General features: G+C 36.9%; 1 protein-coding gene across 1 annotated transcript; it reads left to right on the top strand.

The window, feature by feature from the left end:
* On the top strand, positions 1-16672 carry LOC128207770 (MAM and LDL-receptor class A domain-containing protein 1-like). Its single transcript, XM_052910894.1, has 20 exons — positions 1-139; positions 494-604; positions 938-1057; positions 1317-1368; positions 1713-1847; positions 2019-2063; positions 3000-3170; positions 4031-4117; positions 4701-4973; positions 5076-5225; positions 5361-5515; positions 5729-5945; positions 6233-6382; positions 7673-7786; positions 10744-10893; positions 12786-12952; positions 13188-13386; positions 15577-15717; positions 15984-16144; positions 16401-16672. Exons 1-20 carry the CDS (start codon positions 47-49, stop codon positions 16596-16598), a joined length of 2889 nt encoding a protein of 962 aa, XP_052766854.1. The 5' UTR covers positions 1-46; the 3' UTR covers positions 16599-16672.
* Positions 16673-22515: the final 5843 nt, after the last annotated feature.

Below are 22515 nucleotides of genomic sequence, written 5' to 3'. Positions count from 1 at the left end.
CTTCGTATGAACGGAGACTCCACGACACCGAGCAGCAGTTATATACATGATGAAAAGTTCGGACGGACGGACAGTGTGTGTGCTGGCCTCATTTTTAGGTCTGGTCACCACCCTCTTCACCGTCGTCACTGTCCTACAGGTATGCCTTTCAAGTTTTATAAGTGTTTTTGTCATATATACCAGTATAATAACGCAAGGTCACTGTTTATGTCGAAATGACTTATTAATTAAAAATTATTAGCGCAAACGATACATAAAATTATAGATCGTCGACATCTGGAAAACTTCCACTCATGTCACATAACGTACGATAGTTAAACACACACGTTGTGAAAACAACCTAAGCAGAGTGTGCCTTTTTCTCCATATGCAACAAATTGTACACTGCCGTATCTTGACCATGCTTTAAGCTATTTATCAGTGACTTTTTTTGTTCAGCTGTTAGCTACTAGGAATGGGAAAAAGTTAAAACAATTCTGCCATGTCTATTCAGGTGACGTGGACATGGCGGTTGCAGTCGCGCTATGAGGAGAGTCAGCGGCTTGTGCTGGAGCTGCGAGAGCGCTGTGGACAGACCGAAGGACTCCCCGGAAACGCTTTCCTTGTAAGCATCGCTACCACATGTGTTTTACCCGCACGCAGATATAGTACCCTCGTCCACGTTCTAGTACATTATTCCCTGTAGCCCGTAACTAACATCAACTCCATATATACAATTATAGAAATGTGTACAGACTTACTTTTATAGAAACGGATAATATTTAGTTAGTTTATACAACTATAATTTGAACGGGTTTCCTTTGTTTTTAAAGATGGATGTTCAACCAACGATGGAACTATTATGGCAGTCTAGAAATGAATAAAGTTGTCCACTTACCTACTAAGATCCAATTCTCATCTGTATTAGATGTTTGCTTGTTTGATTTTTGTTACCCAGTCTCAGTTGCTTAACGAGCATGGTGCGGACGAGGCGACGGAGGAGACGGACGGTGGCCGCGACAGACGCGCTCTCTCCGGAAGTCTTCAACAAATGCTCACGGAGATGATGATTAAACAGGTTATACAGAATGAATATCATTTCGAATAATACTATTGTTTGGATTATGCCAACTTCAATTTTGATGACAGCCTACCGTCGCATGAGCCATTTTCTTTAACCATTGCTATTGGCATTTATGCTGCCACGTGATATATGACAAATACAGCGTTCTTTCATCAAAATCCACCCTACACGAAAGGTGTTTGTTATTTAACACGAATATAACACATTGTGTACGAAATTTTAATTATTTTAAATCACGTGATTTTCTTTTCAGGAGCAAATTTTATTGTCCCACTGCTTAAACAACTCAAAGTTGTGCGTACCGGGTATTATGCTTATTTTATACATAATAATAATAATAATAATAATAATAATAATAATAATAATAATAATAATAATAATAAATAATAATAATAATAATAATAATAATAATAATAATGATAATGATAATAATAAATCTACGTCCAGGCATTTAAGCATATAACTCTAAATAAGAGTTTATTTCCACATTAAAAACCATCATCCAACTGACGCAACAGATAAAAACACACATTAGACTTATGAATAGAACAACCACTTTTATTCTCAACGATCAACATTACTTATTTTAGTAAAATGCTCGTGATCTCTGTTAGGGATAATTACTAATGATAACATGTCATATCCGCAGGTCCTAAGGGTGTCCCCGGATTTAATGGCGCCCCTGGGACCCCGGGGACGGACGGCCCTCGCGGACCCCAGGGCCTGCCCGGGGACAAAGGAGACATCGGATTTCCTGGGGCCAACGGCACTAAGGGTGATCAAGGTAAATCAGTAGAGTGGTAGGGCGGTCAACACAAATTTGTATTAATAGTTTCAGAGATATTTGGATGTTTCCTAAAAATTTTCATCTCATATAGCAGTTTACATGCAGCGCTTTATGTTTTTGATGCAATGGACGGATTTCTTTCACCATTCATGAAATATTGCATTTCAGGATACAACGGGACAAAGGGTGATACAGGACTGTCCGGACCCAAAGGTAACCATAGATTGAATACTAGTACTATATATTGTAATGACCCTGTCATTACAGGACATGTTGAATTAAATATTAAGAATTTCCCTGTTGATAACTTGGACACTTACCTGTTCATACATTTGACACTTTTTAAGCCAAGGGACTTTCACTTAATAACCTAACATATTTAATAATAATATGAACATACATGATTCAAGTAATATTTCTTACCTCATTATCCATTAGTTGATACACGATGAGATGTTGATTTAAATATGCAAAGTAGGTAAAATCCCCACTCTCCCATATTTTTTATTCTATATCATGATGGTAATTCCTGAGAATATGTTTACTCCATTGTTAGAACTATAACTAATATTTAATTCATAATCATATCATTTGTCTTCCGTCGTTCTAAAAGTTGTTAACTTGTTTGTTTACATTTTGGTCGCTACCCAAACTTTCATGGCTGCCTGCCAGGAACGCATCCTTGGACCTCCAGGGCGGTCAGCCACTGATTGGTTGGCGCCCAGGTGGTCAGCGACTGATTGGTTGGCGTCTGAGCGGTCCTCCTCTCGTAGGATGGGCGCTCTCCGGGCAGAAAGCCATCGTCTTGTTTGGGTCACGTGGTAGATCTGGACATACTATATAAGAAGCGCGTCCGCTGCATGAGCTTTTAGCTTTGAAACTTTGAAATACTTTTAAGACTTGAAACTTAACTTAGAACTTTAATCTTTGAGCTCGGTCCACTTAACACAGTAAGTGGTGTGTTTTGAATCTTTGTGATTCTTGTTTTACTTGACTGTGTGTCAGTAATATTACACGATCTGTTGTAAAGTAACAATCGATCATTAAATACTAGTCCAGACGTACCTCGTATTTCCAATATAGGAGACGTGTAAAGTGACAATCGATCATTAAATACTAGTCCAGACGTACCTCGTATTTCCAATATAGGAGACGTCGGTCTAAAGGGTGACCCCGGCGCAATGGGTTTCAATGGCACTTCCGGAAACCCTGGACCCAAAGGTGACCCCGGACTGAAGGGAGAGAAAGGCGATATCGGACTACAAGGACCGGAAGGACCGACAGGGCCGTCGGGAGCAAAGGGCGAAAAGGGAGATCCCGGTACGGAGTTTAATCGTATTTTATTGTAAAAAATAAATACATACGGTATACATATTTTCGACAAACAATATTATTGTACAATTGGGTTGGGCCACAAGTTATGACAGCATTAGAAAATGGCTCTCCCCGAAATGTGTCAGACTATCGTTAGAATTGAAAAGTTATGACAATGTCTATTTGCATGTGAATACATAAGTAACTTATATTTGTTACATATTTTTAGTTCGAATAAGTACGAAATTGGCTTAAGAAATAAGTAAGCGAGAGAGAGAGAGAGAGAGAGAGAGAGAGAGAGAGAGAGAGAGGGAGAAAGTTTGGAAGAGAAATGGTATCTGAAACGAATCCGTTGTCGCCAAGTCCACTTGGGCTTATCCTACAAGTGTTTAGTAGACAGGCATCCTATTGAACTTCATGTATCTTAAATCGTTTAGATGGAACAATATATGTATGCACTCTTTGAAAAATATATGTATTCTGTTCGTCACTTAGATTACTGTAGCCGTATAGTAATTTATAGGCATTCGGTTGGTGATATTGCCTATTCTGAAGGAATAACTGACGCCTTTGTGTTGTAAACGACTACATTTGAAAAGAAAGTGTTCAGCATCTTCGATTTCAGTACCAAGAACACAGTTAGGAGACGTTGCGGTATGATTATTGTAAATGTCAGAATTAAAGTTGCTGCAACTGTTACGGAGTTATTGTAATACCTGCCATAATATCTACACCTGAACCTGGAAACTAGCTTATTTTCATAATGAATTACATTTTAAGAGCGTTATTCGAGATTCTCAAACTCATTCCTTCAAAAAATCCGGAACAAACGCAGTGGTCGTTTAATGCTAATATTATGTTCCTAGGTCTGAAGGGGGAGAAGGGAGACCTGGGACCGAGCGGCCCGCCAGGGTCCAACGGCACACAGCTCGACTCCGACTGTGTCTGCATCAGTAAGACAAACATAGACTTATAGTTATTACTCGGTATTGTTTTGTCTTTTTTCGTTCCCATTGTTTTGCGAGATAAACCATCCCTGGAAAATTGTCGAAAGTTAGGAGGTGTTTTTAAAGCTGCACTCTCAGAGATTGAATGTTTTGACAACATTTTTATTTTTTGTCTTGGAACAAGCCAATTTTTGCGAAAATCCATGGAAACCAGTTATATAAGATTGCTGACAAAAAATTAGATCGCAGATTTTTATATTTAAGTTTAAAAATTGATGTTTAATGCATTTTTCTTAAACCGTTTGTACGGGTTAAGCCATAAAACAATAAATTTTCGAACGGAAATATGGAACTCTACGATCTGAATTTTTGTCAGCAAAAGCATATTATTGGTTTGCAGACAAAACATTAAACAAACTTATAAAAATGGTAAATCTGTGAGAGTGCATCTTGAAAAGCAAATCTGATTATGATTTTTTTTTTCAATTCGAAAAGTAAAAACAAAAACAAAACCAATCAAAGGCGTTGCTGTCTTTTTTTACAAGAGTGCAATTGATGAAGTGTTTATACACTTTTCATCTGCCAACAGAAACGCCCAAAATCGACATATTTGATCCCCAAAACTCAACGGTCCTGGTGGATATCGGCTCCAACAGAGTCCTCCATTGCGACTCGAACACCACCTCCCCGGGGACAGCCATCCAGTGGACGGTACCGCCTACCTCCGCCTGCCTCTATGGCAACACAAGCAGTCCCTATCTTGACGTCAACAACATACAGCCGTCACAGGCCGGCAACTATACGTGCACAGTTAGCAATAAGTTCGGCTCCGCATCCCGAACATTCACGGTCGTCACAGAACGTAAGTTTTAGTTTTCTTATTATTTCAAAAATAATTTATAAATATGATTTTTATCCGAAACCCGCTCATCGTAATATATGTACCTTTAAATGTTACTATTAGCCGATCCGTTGGACTGCAACTTCGATGCGGCGACGTTGTGTAACTGGTCAACGAACAAGACAAGCCTAGGAACTTGGTCTGCGCACAAAGGGCCAACCAATACCGGAAGTACCGGCCCCGATACGGACCACACGACCGGAACCTCCAGTGGTAAACTCGATTTACTAAACACGAAACGAATACTGTGTCGTAATTTGCAAGTTTGTTACCACCCAAATCCAAAATGAACGTTGAACTTAATTACGTGATGCCATGTGATGTGTTAAGGTTCGCATCTACCGCCAGGTTATTACGCGTACGTGGAGACGAGTTTCGACAAGGTTGGGGACAAGGGCCATCTTATCTCTCCGCAATTGCCGCCCTCTGTCCAGCCCGCCTGTGTGGCCTTCTGGTACAACATGCATGGCGCACAGATCGGCTCCCTCAAACTGGAGATCATGGTATTAAGATACAGAATATTTGTTTCATCATTTTAGGATACTTAATATGCCCGAAAATCGGGGGTCACAGTTTCTACACTTTACATTCAGATATAGCTTTTGTCCCGCGTTTTCTTGGTTATCATTGAATTAGGTTATCTACGTTACCCGATCTCTATACAGTGCACTTTACTTGTTTCCATGACAATGTGAGACATTTTTATTGTCTTGTAGGAGGAATCTGAGAACCCTGTAGACCACACGTGCAGCGGTCAGGAACGCGTGCTAATCACGATTCCTGGCGACCAGGGTTCCACGTGGCACCTCGCCCAGATCACTGTCCGTCCGTCTGCGCAGCCCCATCGCCTCGTGTTCACGTCGGTACATGGGGATGGTAACCTTGGGGACATTGCTCTCGACGACATAAAGTACACACAGGGGCAATGTCAATGTAAGTACCGGCGTAATCAGCCTTATAAGACACGACCCGAGAATGTATGTACTTTAAAATAATATTTTCCCAGGGTTATTTACCCGGAAACATAGAGTATCATTTAAAGCCAAACCAATCCTGACCTATTCAACTATGTATTTTATTCCGTCCAACGTTTTTAACAAAATCAGAATCATTCGTTAAGTTATACGTGTGACAAAAATGTAAAAAAAAAAAAACACAACAGCATTTCAATTCTCAAACTTCCCCCAAAACACTTGCTTGATACCTTTCTCTCATCAAAGCGAGTCTGCAGCTGCAGGGCCCGAATCCCAACGACTTGAATATTGGCGCCAATAAACCCCTCGACCTTACGTGCGCCATTTCCGGCCAACCAAGCACCGTTTACAGCTGGACCAAGGTGGGGTCCTGTGGCGCTAGCCTTGCCGCTAACGGTTAGTTCTTTTCTCCGCACATAATATCAATCTATAGTTATCTTTACAAATAATCTTAAGGTGACATAACGCTTATGCGCCATGCAGCGTGAAGAAGACAAAATATCTCTTTCACAGGGACAAGATTGAGTTATTTCCTTAATAACTCTGATTTTAGTTGGTTTAGCTTTGTTATCGTTGTTGGTTATCAAATTATTTACTCTTAGTACACGATAGATGTTGAACATCTACCATTAACTATTGATTAAATTATATGTGTTTGTATATTTCTTCTATTGCATACTTTTCCATTAAGCCTGTATTTTTCACTAAAGACATTGTGCGTTTACGGTGATTCAACGTTTAAGAAACTAGTTGGGAAAGGTACACGACTCATAGTATATACACTTGCTCGGTCGGATTTCGAAAAATTGCTGCTTTTCTGTCAAAAAGATACACTTTGATATGTTTTATTCAAACGACTAACGTATCATTGAACATGACGTATCATTGAGCATGGTTTTATCGTTGAACATGACGTATCATTGAGCATGGTTTATCACTGAACATGATGAATCATTGGACATGATCAATCATTGAACATGACGAATTATTGAACATGACGATTCATTGAATATGACGTATCATTGAACCTGACGAATCATTGAACATGACGTATCATTGAACATGACGTATCATTGAACATGACGAATCATTGAACATGACGTATCATTGAACATGACGTGACATTCTCGAGGTTATGGAACGCATCTTATGAGTGAGATATGTTAATGTGTGTCTTTTAATATATAACACGAGTTTTTTTTTATATCCTTCGAACGACTATTGTTTTTATATTTTTATATTCAAAGTTGCTTTGGAATTTCTTAAAGGTGTGCAGATATATGCTGCTTTGTTTGTAATGGTAAGTGCGGACATGCAATTGCTTTGTGCCTACATTTGTATTTGTACTTGTTTACATCAGTTGTCTTTGTGCACTTTAAACTACTTTTAGTTGCCTTTAATATACTGCTTTGTGCTATTTTCTAAATGATAAGTGCCATGTGTCAATTGTTACCTTTAACTGATTACTGTATTCAGTGTATTCTGCAACTGCGGTAGTCAATTACAAGTAGGCACAAAGCAATTGTATGTAGGCACTGACTGGCACTTACCATTACACGAATTCACTTGCAAACAAAGTAGCGACAAGTCATAAAGCCGCATGACTTATCTGGCGGACAACCCCTTCCATACAAGTTCCTGACCTTAACCACGTGTAACCCTCCCTGTATCATTTACGTCCTCCAGGCGCGAAGCTGCATGTGGCCGACCACGTGACGTCTGCAGACGCGGGGACGTACGTGTGCACGGCGCAGGACGGCGGCTCATCACTCACACAGACCTTTCATGTCACCGTCAACAGTAGGCGCTTATAATGATTAAACATCTTAGGTGTTATAGAAATATTTATCTAAAACTTGTTAATTTAAGAAATCACGGGGCGGTAATTTCGTTTTCTGGTGAACGTGTTTTACATAGCTGGTCAATGATTTTACGAGAACCCAAACTTTAAAAAAGTGTTTAGTTGGTATGTAACATTAAACCATTTAGATGGTGTTGCTTATGTTAACTTGATAACCCACTTAAGACAACATTGTCAAATACCCTGTACAAGAACATGTCGGAGCATGTATGCAAGTTTCCGAGCTTCGGATCATAGTTTAGCAATACAAGTAGAACGTGGTCGTCATTTGATTCAATCGCGTTTTAGTCAATATTGTAAAGAAGTTGTTGAGACGGAATATCATTTCATGTTGGTACTATACGAATAATAGCCAAGGATAGGTATAAATTATGTTAACCCTAAAATATGAATAGTGTAAATCATTGAAGTCTGGTAAGATTGAAAATGCTGTAAAACCAACGGATAATTATTAATTTTCTGCACTGCACTGTAAATCCAAGTGTTAAGTTTTAGAACATGATTTGAACACCCAAATGCAACAGATATTGAACGCGTCTTTCCGTTCAAAGAGTGTTCTAAACCTTAACACTACTGTTCAATAATTGAGCATCATGTTCAATATTTAACACTCCAAGTGTTAAAAATTGAACACCTCAAGTGTTCTATAAATGAACACCGGACGCGTTCAAATTGCATGCAACAGATATTGAACACTTAGAACACGTTCAAAGGCAAAGTGTTCAGCTTTGGAACACATAATGTGTTCAAAATTGAAGTTTTTGTAATCTTGACAAAATTGGAAGTGTTCAAATCATAACACCAGTGTTCAAATACATTTAACACCAGTGTTCAGATGGCATGGTTATAAAAGATTGAAATAAAACATATAACATAAAAACAATTTTATTCAAAGGGATTGTTATAACAGACACAAACAAACCCTCAATGATATTTCTGAAATCATCACTCAACAAACGAAAATCCACATAAATGGCAGAAAAATAATACTCAAACAATACTTTATAATTATTCACGCAGCTTGTTTTAATACATTTTACAATAAAATTGACAATTTCACAGTGATACTGAAATGTTTCATTTATTAGTTAAAGGTCAACAGGTTAAGCAGCCTATAATAAAGATCCAAAAAGTATATATTTTATAATATATTATATACACTGTATTTCAAAAATATATGACAATACATGACCAAATCTGCATATCCTTAGAATCAAATTGTTAGTATCACTATGGCATTAAAAACATAATGTGAAACATTTTGTAAGATAAATGTCAACTCAAACCAAACAGTAACAAATTATTGTTCATTTGATGCCTCAAAAATCGGTATGAACAGTTTGAGTGATACAATTATTTCTCTGACATGGACTAAGTGACATTCATTTGAAACATTACGCAGCACAGTCCATTTTGACAACTTATGGTCGATACACAGTTCGTTGTTGACATACGAATATTGCCTTGATTTCAAATTCAAAGTTTAATAAGGCTCATGCAAATTCACATGTTTTTAAAAGATTCATGGTGAATAATTAAATGGAGATTGGGGAAAGACATTCTTTTTGCATTTGGAATATAACCTAAAACAGCTATACAAATAACCATGAATATATAGAGAGCAATCATATAGAGGATAATTGTTTGTTTCAGTGTAAGATCATAATATATTTCACCTAGTGAGCACCAAAAGTTATATTTTACGAGTGGCTTAGCGACGAGTGGTATATTCACTTTTGGTGTCCCAGCCCTGTGCATGCTGACACGTTTGTTTAGGTTTGTAGAATGGGCTAAACTTTCAAAACCTTCAGTTTGAATTATCTCAAATTGATATTTGCACTATTTTCAACATTGCCATATTGTTTAATTCACTAACTTATGTCTGTAAAGCACCTGAAAGCATATAATAAATATATTCAGGGTTATTTTTATTGCTGTTATTAGATTATATATCGTTTATCAAAGTGTTAGATGGCTTAGCATGTGTCCTGTCCTGGGCCTTGATTTTATCGAAGAGTGGTCTGATTTTCTTGCAAAAGAACTTAAATGTTTTAGATGTTTCTCTCAGAAAAAGTTCATTAACAATGAACTGTTGAAGGAAGCCCAGGAACATGGCAATAGGTCTTGGGTAATCAATGTCAAAAACATAGTGTACAGCCAAAAGCTGTATAATATAAACCATATAGCAATCTCCATAACATTTTATGGTTACATCGTCTCTTGTGATGTAAGCACAGTTGACATCTCCTTTTAGGATCGTTAATGTAGGGGCTGTGCCGGTTTTCGATTTCTGCAAGACATCTATTTCTGTGTCCGCTTCACACTATAAAAAATGAGGAACACTGCATATCAATTTAACGAGTATGTTTCAAAATAATCATTCATCCATAGTTGACAGCAAATTCTAGTGATCAAATTATTGCTGTTCATTCTTAAAACAGCAACAAATGCCACCAGTTATTCCAACTTGGTTTCTACCAATGCTATAAATATATATATATAAACATGTTGATGTATAATATGGACTCATTTCCCTAATTTAAGCTGTAATGTACTGAAAATTGCCATAATTACCAGGGGTTTCAAATGACTCAGCGGGTCTATAGTTGTAGGACTACCTGGATACTTTCTTACAGTCCCTTCTTCATATCATGGAAAAGAGACAACTATATTAGGGCACGAAATTTTGTTATAATTTTGTCTTTTAGGCAAAATGTTTTCGGACACATTGGGAGGCCCCAAAACGTTACTATGATCAGAAAATGCGTTCATGTCTTAGAGTAAAATAATTGTTGAGCATGATCTACAATCTTCCGTCCACGTAATAACCTTCTTTAAGTTCATGTACATACAAACCTCGAAACAACAAACATGCACTATTGTTCTCTCCGAGCAGACACTGGCTATGAGGACAAATGCACGTTCGAGCAGGGCCTTCTGTGCGGCTGGCGACAGGACACCAACGACACACAAGGGTTTGATTGGACATTCCAGGCCGGAACCACGCAGTCCCAGGACACCGGCCCTCTCGCTGACCACACATACGGTCAGTTATATACACACGACACATAACTATTTTCTGGAAACGTAATGTAAATAAAATTTAGTGGTAATTTCAGTGACATACGAATAATAACCGTCACCATATTAGAGTGGATATAGTTGTATGTATTGTTGGGAATCGGACAGAAAAAATACTATCGATAATCGGTTTATGACACCGATCAATGATCGATTATTAATCGATTGAATCATTATTTAATAATATTAGGTCATCATATTTAAGGCATACAGATACAGTACATGCACCAGTTTTAATCACCAATGTTCCCTTACAATAGTGTTTGTACATTTATTTGGATAAACTACATTATTCATTCAGAACGCAACTATTCTTTAGTGTTTACAAGTTATTATTACAGAACATGAGACCACAAGCTCTATTATTTTTAGCTTACATTGAGAAGTGTATACATGTGCAAAATAATTACAAAGAAATATATCAATTTCTTTTTAATAATTAGTCAGTAACAGGTACAACACGCAGGTGAAAACTAATAAAATATTTTCTTTCAGAAAACTGCAAAAACTAAATTCTTACATGGTAAGAAGTAAACGGTTAAATGTTTTAAAAATCACTTTTAAACCACAAACATGAGAAGTTGAGAACCAATCCTTTAGCAGATAATTGACAAAGAAAATGTGCCATAAGGTACTATAGTGACTTACTGACTTGATGAGAATATGACTAGATAACTTAACATAGTAACACCTTAACATTTCAACATTAAGTAGCATTAACCAGAAACAAAACATATTTGCATGACAAAATCTTTACTGGTAGTCGGTAGCGGTTGCGTCCCATGTTTATATAATCAATTGTTTAAATTTCACTATCGATTGTCGCCGACGTAAGCTTTTCCGATCAATTGTCGATTATAATCGATCATCGGCACAACACTAGTTGTATGGCATCTACTTAAACAGGAGATACATTGGAGTGTGTGTTAGCTTATGTATACTCGCACTCGGGCAAGGCCCATTCGGAGAGTGGTTTTGGAATGTGTGCTAACATTGAACTATAAATCAGTACAAACAAGTATTATTATGGAACTCATAGTAATACATTAAACAAACAATAATGTAAACGAGATTTATTCATTATGTAAATGGCGGGTGAGCGAGAGGAGCAGGACAACTTGAGATGCGACCGTAGGTGTGTGAATATCATACCCTGACATATAGTGCTTTGCATTTGATGGTTTGTATGAACTTAAGGCTCAGTCTTGTCGTTTCTAAAAAGTGTGCAGGCCTCCATACCCAATAAAGCTACATACAAACAAGGTTACATAAAAGTAATGCTACACCATTGCTAGACCAGAAAATAGAATCACCATCAGCCATAGGCTGCGTAGAATTCCTATATGTTTTGGTTTCCTATTAGATAATATTGTTAACGCTATCAAATTGTATAATTATACAATGTTCACATTCTTTTGTGAGCAGTCGAGTTTCATGTATATTCCAATACTCTTATATTTAAAACACATTACTAGCGGCGGTACCTAGATTTGATGTTGGGTATCGAATGGTCGGAGAACTTTGAACATAACCCCTTTCATGGGCCAAACAGTATAGGTTTAAATGTGCTTATATATTTTGCATGTTTGCCGTAATGACGATGTTTTTTTTTCTAAATGAAAGTCATTTTATATCTGTCATTTTTGTTTGCTATTTTATTTATGAAATCCGGCGCCGGTTTGCTTATTTGTGGAGTCCGGCGTAACTAACCTCAGCATCCGAAAGACCGCCCAAACAGGAGTGATATCCTCAACTCATGCTAATTAGTACACAAAACTTGTAATTAAAGGATTATATAGGCATGAAGAAGTTTTTTCCGTGTATTTCATATTGATTGTAAAAGTCAACTCCCCTCAGGTACCGCCAATGGTAATTACATCTACATCGAGGCATCCTCCCCGCGCGTGGCGGGGGATAAGGCGACACTTTTGTCTCACACACTTCCGGCCAACTCGACCAAGTGCTTGAACTTCTGGTACAACATGTTCGGGGACGGAATCGGCGACCTGATAATCGACGTCAAGGTAGAACAATCACAGAAGTATACGACCCTGTGCCATCTTAATGAACTTTGCAATTGCATTCGCTTTTCAGTGATAAATAATGAAATGTGATTATATTTCTACTACACTAAGTACATTCATTCTGAGATGATATAAGTGGTTTATGATTTTTCTATATACCGTCATTTCACCGTCCGAAATCCTGATTCCTCATCAATGATGTTTGTCTAAATCTAAGAGCCTATTCTTTCTCTAGGATCTGTGCACGGGCGCCACGAAGACCCTGTTCAACGTGTCGGGCAACAAGGACCAGAAGTGGCTGGAGGCGACCATGGGGATACCAGCGTCCAGCGTTCCGCACGATTACCAGATCCGGGTTTCAGCTACCGTAGGGCCCACCTTCCATGGCGACCTGGCGCTCGACGACCTATTCATCCAGGACACGAGCTGTGCCGGTAATGCACGTACCGCGAATGCGCATGCTGGTGGCCGTTTACAGAAGGGTGACAGTGCTTATGCTTTTAATGTTTAGTGAGTTGGGTGTCGGGAATTTATAATCTTATCTAGTTAACCAGTTATATGCTACTTATTAAGCGGAATTCGCAAACCATAACTAGTCAACATGATAGTTTGTATAGCTAAAAGGGTACTAGGTGGCAGTCGTGGACACTTTCAAGCCTGTTTTCAGTCTTATGATTTTTATTTTACCAAACGAGTATCGCGAATATCAACTAGATAGCTAGATAATTATCGCGAAAGTTAAGTGGTTAACAAGAAACAATCCGCGAACGCTATCAGGTTATCTTACGGCAGTAATATGCCACCATAATGTTTAACACATATTTGGTACGCTAGTTTGTGTGCAGTGCGGGATTGGTAGCATTTGATACGCTGTTTATGTACACAGGATATACGTAATTTGAGAAATATTGGGAATGAATTCAGAGTTATACCACGCTTTTTGCTTTTTGTTTGCTTCAACAATGTATTATAATTTTTGCATGCTATTGCTAGTTTAGTCAAACGGGCTTGAGCAACTGTAAATGGTAAATGCACCATTTTATCAAGAAGCTTTGCAACTGAAGGCGCACATTACATTGCAGAGTAAGACATGTGGTTAGGTGGCGTTTGTGGTTAGGTGGCGTTAGGTGGCGTTTGCTTGAAATTGCTTGTGCATTTTTAGCTCGACTATTCGAAGAATAGGTGGGCTATACTACTCGCCCCAGCGTCGGCGTCCGGTTAAAGTTTTAGGGCAAGTTGGGATTTTCACTTATAAGTCCAATACCTTTCATTCAATCGAGTTAATACTTCACACAGTTGTTCAGGGCCATCACATGATGAGGTTAGATAACTCCATATTATTTTTTACGCAGATTATGACCCCTGATTGACTATAAAACTCAGGTTAAAGTTTTAGGGCAGGTTGGAAAATTTATAAATAACTTCTATTCCCTTTGTTCAATTGACTTAATACTTCACACAGTTGTTCAGGACCATCACACAATGAGGTTACATAACTCCATATTATCCTTAATACAAGTTATGGTCCCTGATTGACTTAGGTTAAAGTTTTAGGGTAGGTTGGGATTTTCACTTAAAACTCCAATACCATTCATTCAATTGACTTAATACTTCACACAGTTGTTCAGAGCCATCACATAATGAGGTTAGATAACTCCACATTATCTTTTATACAAATTATGGCCCTTGATTGACTATTGGACTTAGGTTAAAGTTTTAGGGCAGGTTGGGATATTTATTAATAACTTCTATACCCTTCATTCAATTGACTTAATACTTCACATAATTGTTCAGGACCCACCCAATGAGGTTACATAACTCCATATCCTTAATACAAGTTATGGCCCCTGATTGACTTAGGTTAAAGTTTTAGGCAAGTAAAAGTTAAGGCAAGTTGGAATTTTAATAAAAAAAAACTTCTATACCTTTCATTCAATGCACTTAATAAAATTCAAAATTATTTACGACCATCTAACAACAAGAAACATAACTCCATTTTAACCCTAAATACAAATTATGTCCCTTTAATATATATATATATATATTTTTTTTTTTTTTTTTTTGACAGGCACATTTTTACATTCTTAACCACTTTTTTACCAAGGGCAAACAAGGAGGGCTATACAATTTGCCATTGAATTTTTTTTATTTTTTTTTTTAAATTTTATTTTTATTTCTTTTGAAAGGCATATTTGTATATTCTTTACCACATTTTCATAATGGGAAATCAAGTTATTTGAATGACTTGCATCATTTTTCGGGTGGTTGGAGGGCAGCATCAAAGTCACCTTATGTATTGAATAATTTTAGTTAGGTTTGACATAAATAGACCAAACTTGGTAATATAACATTGTTATTGTATTCACTTCTAAGTCAAAGCGGCGAAGTCGAGGTGCTGTCTTACGACGGCTCTTGTTAAAATACATGTATGATTAAAATCAATAAAATAACAAAAAATTATCAATTGCAGGCATTATTTTAGCTGAACAAAATCTATCACAAGTACACGTTTCCAAATTTAAGCCAGTGAAGAGTAGTGTTTAGACATGTTTAAACTTTGTAAAAAGATATACGTGTGATATGTATGATTCTTAGTCTAAACATAAGGCCTTACCCTGTTGTAGCATCTAAGATGGACTGCGACTTCAGCGTTGACCTGTGTGGATGGAGCCAGTCCAAAGTGGATGATTTTGATTGGACAAGATCTCGGAGCACCACCAGCTCCAGCAATACTGGGCCCAACGGCGATCACACGGATGCACAGGGTATGGCAACGCGAAATATGCGTGTTATCGGCCTTGGTTCGATGTTTTGCTCTCTCGGGACGCCATCAAATTTGATAAAATGTACTAAATACATGTTAAATACTTACGATATAAGAGTTTTAAATACGTTTCCAACTTTTCACGTTTACTCGAAGGGAATACAGATATTACACTTAAAATATATCAATATATATATAGTTACGGCCACATGAAGACTGACAACGTTATTGTTTTGATTAACGTTTTATTTATTTATCTGGTTCCAGGAGGCGGCTATTATCTGTATACAGAAGGTTCATCCCCCCAGCAGGTTGGCCAGACGGCGGACCTCGTCTCTCCAGAGCTGCCTGCCGGCACGGATTTCTGCCTCCACATATACACAAACATGTTCGGGGCGACCATGGGCTCCATTGCCGTCCTTGGACAGGTTGAGCTGTTTTGCATCCCATTTTAAAGAAATATGTAAATAGCTGTAAAGTGTCGAGTATCATATTGGTAACGCCACCTTATCCTCAGATTTTTCGGCACAAGCAGTCAATAATTATTACGTTTGCAACTGTTCATATAATTTTCTCTGTCAAGTGACATATTTCTTGGTATATAAATTACATGTTGTTCTTTAAAACTTCGTAAACAATGTACCTTAAATACTTTATCTCAACGATTAATTTTTCCTTTTCCAGAGAAGCGGTGACAGCAGCCCGAGCCAGTCGTTTGCACGGTTCACCCAGGCGACAGCCACACCAGCGTGGGAAGAGCACAATATCAACATTCCCGCACAGCCATCTAACTTTAACGTAGTCGTTCGGGGCATCATCGGCTCCGGCTTCGCCAGTGACGCTGCCATCGATGACCTTAGCATTCATTCAGGGCCCTGCTAGTCGCTGAACAATTCTACGTGTTCTATACTTATATAACTCTGTAAAATTGCTTTATTTACTGAATTGTTACTTGATCATTGTGTTATATTTCATGACATTTACTTTAAGCCCGAGCCCCAAATGTAAACGTTTGTCCATCTTTCACAGTGCCTTTAACTCAAAACTCGTTTTTATACTATTACTACATGTAATTCAGGTTGCATGATATGCAAAACCATGAATAGAATATACATATAAAGTGCATTTTAATTATTGCCAGCCGTCATCGAAATTGGATTTATGAGTAAGCAAGCCCGCTCTTGGCAATTTCTTCAACAAGCCCTGCTAGTTAAAGTTTAGAACTACAGTAAATCCTCAATGCATTTTATCAGTGCAGGACATATGGGCTCACAGTTATTTCGACCACATACTATGCCATAGGACATTCGTCAAGCAATGCACAACCCTTTGCTTGACACTCGTTTCACCATGGATATTAAATCGTAAAAGCTACGTTTACGATAACAAAGTTGTTCGAACACTTCGACCAGTGCTATACTTTTTAAGTCACCATTGCCCATACTCGAATCTGACCTACAGGAAGGTTTTGCAGAAAACACTAATATATAAGTTACCTACAGGTATATTTAAAAGATAACATAATTGATCAAGTTTCAACGAAACTGGGTAGATATTTGAGAATCTAAAGTGAAAACAATTGTTTTTGATAATTTGACCTCGGTGTCTGTTTTTTTGCCCATCATAGCCAAAACTCAATAATGACTTAACTTTGGTAATTCTGTTGTGCGTACGTTTAATGAGCGTTTTACCTCAGTCTTGTGACCTACCTTTTAAGAACCAGAACCCTAATTCAAACGAGAGATGTTTGTCAAACATTATTATGCCCCCCCCCCCCCCTTCGTGCCATGTTGTCAGGATTATTTGGACAATTCAATGAAATATGCATGGACAGAAATGACAGCTAATTTGTCATTGGCATTGGATGCCTTTGAGGTTGTCCTAAGATTATGACCATTCAAAGTGTGAGGATATATGGTACAGGTTTTAATCATGTTCAGATGATGACTGATATTTGCATATAAACAGGTATCCTCTTAGCAGAATAAGTAAATATGACTACTGGTAACTTCTAACCTAAATGTCAAGTTTGAGGGCCATGGGTGTAGGCATTGTCGAGTTATCACATGAACAAACATTTTTCATTCAAGGTCACTGTGAGCTTGGCATTTGACCAGATGACACCCAAAATCGATAGGGGTCATCTACTGGTCAGGCCCAATCTCCATCTCCAAGTTTGATGACCATAGGCCAGGCATTGTTGAGTTATCATTCGGACAAACATTGACAACCCTTTCGCGCTATAGGTCACTGAGACCTTGACAAGATGACATCTTAAATCAAAAGGGGTCATCGACTTGTCAGGCCCAACCTTCATGTCAAGTTTGATGACCACATGTCCAGGAATTGTCGACTTATCACTCGGATATCCTTTGATGTACTGACGGACGGACCGACTGACTGACCGACATACCGATCAACATGTGAAAAGCAATATACCCCATCTTTTTCGAAGGGGACATTATAAACTAAATTTAGATTCTTGTCTGGTCGAACACATCAATCACTATTCAGGAATATTGGGCAGTAAAGATGGCTTTCAGGGTAGAATGTTTTACTATATTTTTTTATTTCTAGAGTATTTCTAAACTTGTGACCTATCTTAAAGACTTGAGAGAAAAAACAATACCAAATTCGGAAGTAATTTATTGAAACCATGAATATAAATATTTGACAAGACAACTCATACTTTGACATAATAATAAAAATGAATCAGTTTAACGAACAATCATTAAAGAACATCATATGAGCCTATTTGTACTGCAAAACATTTCATTAACCAAAATATACATAAATACACAATATATACACAAATACGCCATAATATCTGCAGCCAATTGTTTAAAACTTAAATAGGTTGCCCACATGTTATCTTTGTGCTTATTGGTATATGGAAATAAATGATTGGGTAAATAGTATTTCTTTTGGGTAAATATTGACCAATTAATTAATATTTTGGCATGCATGCTATAGACAAATGGCTGCAGATATTTTGACAGGATGATTACGGAAATGTTACACATTTATAAGACCGTTGTAATATAGATCAACATAAAGTTGTAAAATATGTTACAAATACCAAACAAAATTAACAAAATGTACCAGTAAATTCTCACCAATTAAAATCACTACGAAAACACATGTCAAACGGTAATGTTGGTAGGTAGTTGGGGACTCCAATATCCAACAACCTACTAGTTAGTAGTGGATTATTCGAGTATCAACTACCTGCTAGTTGCCATTTGGGTATACGGATAATCAACTACACAGCAATTATGTTGATGTTGGTTTTAGCTACTTGACCATTTCCTGTAGGATATTCGCGAGTAATCAACCACTAACCAGTTAGTAGTTGTGGATTCATTGTCTTGTTTTATATTTAAAAGGTACATACGTAAAGAAATCAAACAGTTATTGTATTTTCATACACATATGCATCTTTGTAACAACCACTTTTTATCACTACATTAAGCACAGTGTGAGTTCTATGGTACGTATGTCTATAAGGAACTGTCATGGATGAACTGCAAATCCTAAAACTCCATTTAAGGACAACAACTGTCATTGATGATGTTTTTCTTGTAGTAGAAATTGAAAAATAACAATGTGCATCAGAAGAGATGGATCCTTTCGGGTATTAACAACATACAGAAGTCTGAACATAATAATTCATGGTCCTGATCAAATAAATGGCATTAATGATAGGGACGTGATGCTTGGTTGTCTTACGATGATACAAAACCAAGTTGCACTTCACCAGTGGTTTCGGGATTGGGAGGTGTTTGTGAAGAGCTCGATATGTGTTTGCTCCTGGAAAATACTCAGGTATGTAATTGAATGGAAAAAAGTATATGAATGGTGAACAGTATATCGTAATGGAACACTTGTCAGTAGAACCACAGCAGTTGCAGGTTTCATCAGACTATATTAAACAATCGTTTGGTTCCGCACTTCGTACCAAACAGTTGACGGTTTCATCATACTATACTGAACAATCGTCTGTTCCTCACTTCGTACAAAAACAGTTGCCGGTTTCATCAGACTATACTAAGGGCGCTTTTGTTTGCAACAAACGTAGTTCGGTTTAAAACTGGTTTATGAAACTTTCCATTTGTTTTGTAAAACCAGTTTGGATCTAAAAAAGGTTTGTACCATTTAATTCGAAAAATCGCAATCCGGTTTGTCGAACCGACAAACTGCCCCCAGAGGCGGTTTGTCGGGTTTTGATTTGTGCAGTTCTGAAAAGAAATGGCGGACCTCATGGACGAGAACGGCAACAGGTAAAAGAAAACGTTGAAATTAGTATATTTCGGATCGAAACTCGTGTCAAATTTTATTCCTTTTAATTCGTTTGTCAAATACGATACATTATCTTTGGTTGGGATAGAATCTGTCAACCAGTTTATCTACGCATCAAGTGTAATCCAACTCGTACCCAAGATTATTCGTCCCAAAGTTGCTCAAAAGTTGATTTCGGTTGCATAAGTAACAGTTGTCGCTTGTTTTATGTTTATATACAGTATATATATTTAATTTGGATATTTGTAAAACTCTTCTCATGAAAGAGCTCAAATATCTGCTATGATATATCGTTGTAGAAGCAAACAGGTGTTTGTTAAAAAATACAATAGCAGAGCTTACTTTTTTGTTCTTCTTTTACTTATGTAATATTTATTTCTTTAAAAGTGTGTACACTGAACATTTCGTAGGAGTATCTTTCTGATATCAAATGATTTGCCTAGTTTACGGCCAAACTTGAAACTACCCCAGGTGAAAACGTGACAAGTCTCGTGTTAGAATAGTGGTTTGTTAAAATGCTGTTATTGGCAATGTATTGCTTTTTCTTTGGTACACTGTATTCATGTATAATGTGATTATGGGTATAAAATTAGCAGAATACAGTTCGACAGAGGTATTACAAAATGCAATGTACAAACACTGCTTCTATAATTGAAAGACATATTTTGAATAAAACTATTTATAAATCTTGATAGATGGAAGATTCGAAAATTGTTACAAATAGAAAACACTGTTTTATTCTTACTTTATTTAATTTATTTAATAACTTTTCTACATTACAGGATAATGGCTATTGGGCCTTTGAGCACTGCAATGCCGCTACGATTTCACAACCATGTGTCGAGGGACATTTTGAAATCTTATTTAGCACATAATGAAGAGTACGGAAACAAACTCCAAAAACAAACATTCCCTGCAGATATACCTGTTATTGTAAAAGAATATACTAATGAGGTATACCCTGTAGTATTAAAAAAATTAAATCACATTGGTGAAGACGCTGTAAAGGAAATTCATCCTTGGGTCTTGTGTACTTTGATTGATTGGAGTCACTTCGACAAAGTGATATGCTGCACAGCGAATCTTACAGGTAAAAGGACTCTTAAAGTGTCAGTTGCAACCTAAATGGGATTCTAAAGGCTTTTTAAAGAGTTAGACCTATCAAATGAACCTTTTATTGTAATCTTTTTCATTTGACCATTGGAAACGTGGCTGCAAGGCTCTGAAAAGTTTTACTATAATATGAAACGCAAGCATATATTTTTAAAGCTGCACTCTCACAGATTGACTGTTTTGACACCTTTTTTATTTTTTGTCTTGGAATGAGCCAGTTTAGTATAATTGTTTGGAAATATGTGATATAAAACTGCTGACAAAAAATCAGATATCAGTTTTTCATATTTATGTTCGAAAATTGTTGTTTATTGGCTCAACGCGTTACAAACACTTTAATTAAAATGGCATTTTTGGCAGTTTTCAAAATAATTGAGATCTGTTCTATTGTGAGTAATCTTATATATTAAACTGAGATGAAGGCACTGATGCCCAAATTAGCTGATTCTGAGACGAAATATTTTAAAAATGCCAAAACTGTCAATCTGTGGGAGTGCAGCTTTGAGAATGCTGCAATAATTGTATATGATTAGAAATATTTATCTTGAAATATTGTTGAAAGCTGAGTTAAACCAAATTTTAAGATATGATGCACACTGCATATTAACTTGCTATTAATAGGAATTGTGTGTGATTTTTCTTATTACTAATTTATACATGTACATTTTAAAATTTCCAAAATGTGGGATATAAACATGAAAACTTTTCTTCTTCAGATGACAAAACAGAGTCAGAAACATCAACCTCAAGTGTAATGCCACCTTTAAGGTATATCAAAATATGTTAATACAGTTATACTTAGGGATGAAGTATCCTGTGGGTAAAACCTTTGTTTGAGCACTTGTGCTGTCATTATGACTTTCATTAGTATAATATATTCCTGTTGTCATGATGAAATATAAGAAACTGTGTTTTAAGGAATCCTACCCACAGTAAAGTAATTTTTTTATGCCTGGTGACCCCATGCTACTTTGGTATCATTTGAAAGAGTTTAATGAGTATTAATATTTTAAACTTATGATGATCAAATATTGCAAAGTTTGAAACATTAACTTTTGGCCTCGAAATATTGCCAAAACGTCATTTTGCTCCAAATTTTAGTTGAATGAAGAACAAAAATACAATCTGCCATAACTTTGTCAATAATATAGTAAACCCATTTTATATACATATTTGTAATCAGCGGACAATACCTTTTCAAATAATACTAAAATTATATAGGGTCACTTACCATTAAGGTCTATGGAGGTATCAGAAAGCTACATGTAGCTCAATTATGGGTCAGATACCTGAAAGCTTTTTTTTGCAATAAGTTCGTCGCTGTAGTTTTTAATTGAACAGAAGATGCATTTAGGCAAATAATAGGTACATAATATTTTCTAAGTTC

The sequence above is a fragment of the Mya arenaria genome, chromosome 11 (genome assembly GCF_026914265.1).
Source record: "Mya arenaria isolate MELC-2E11 chromosome 11, ASM2691426v1".
NCBI lineage: Eukaryota > Metazoa > Mollusca > Bivalvia > Myida > Myidae > Mya > Mya arenaria.
Note: the sequence above shows the minus strand (reverse complement) of the source record. Positions and strands in the feature narration are given on the sequence as shown.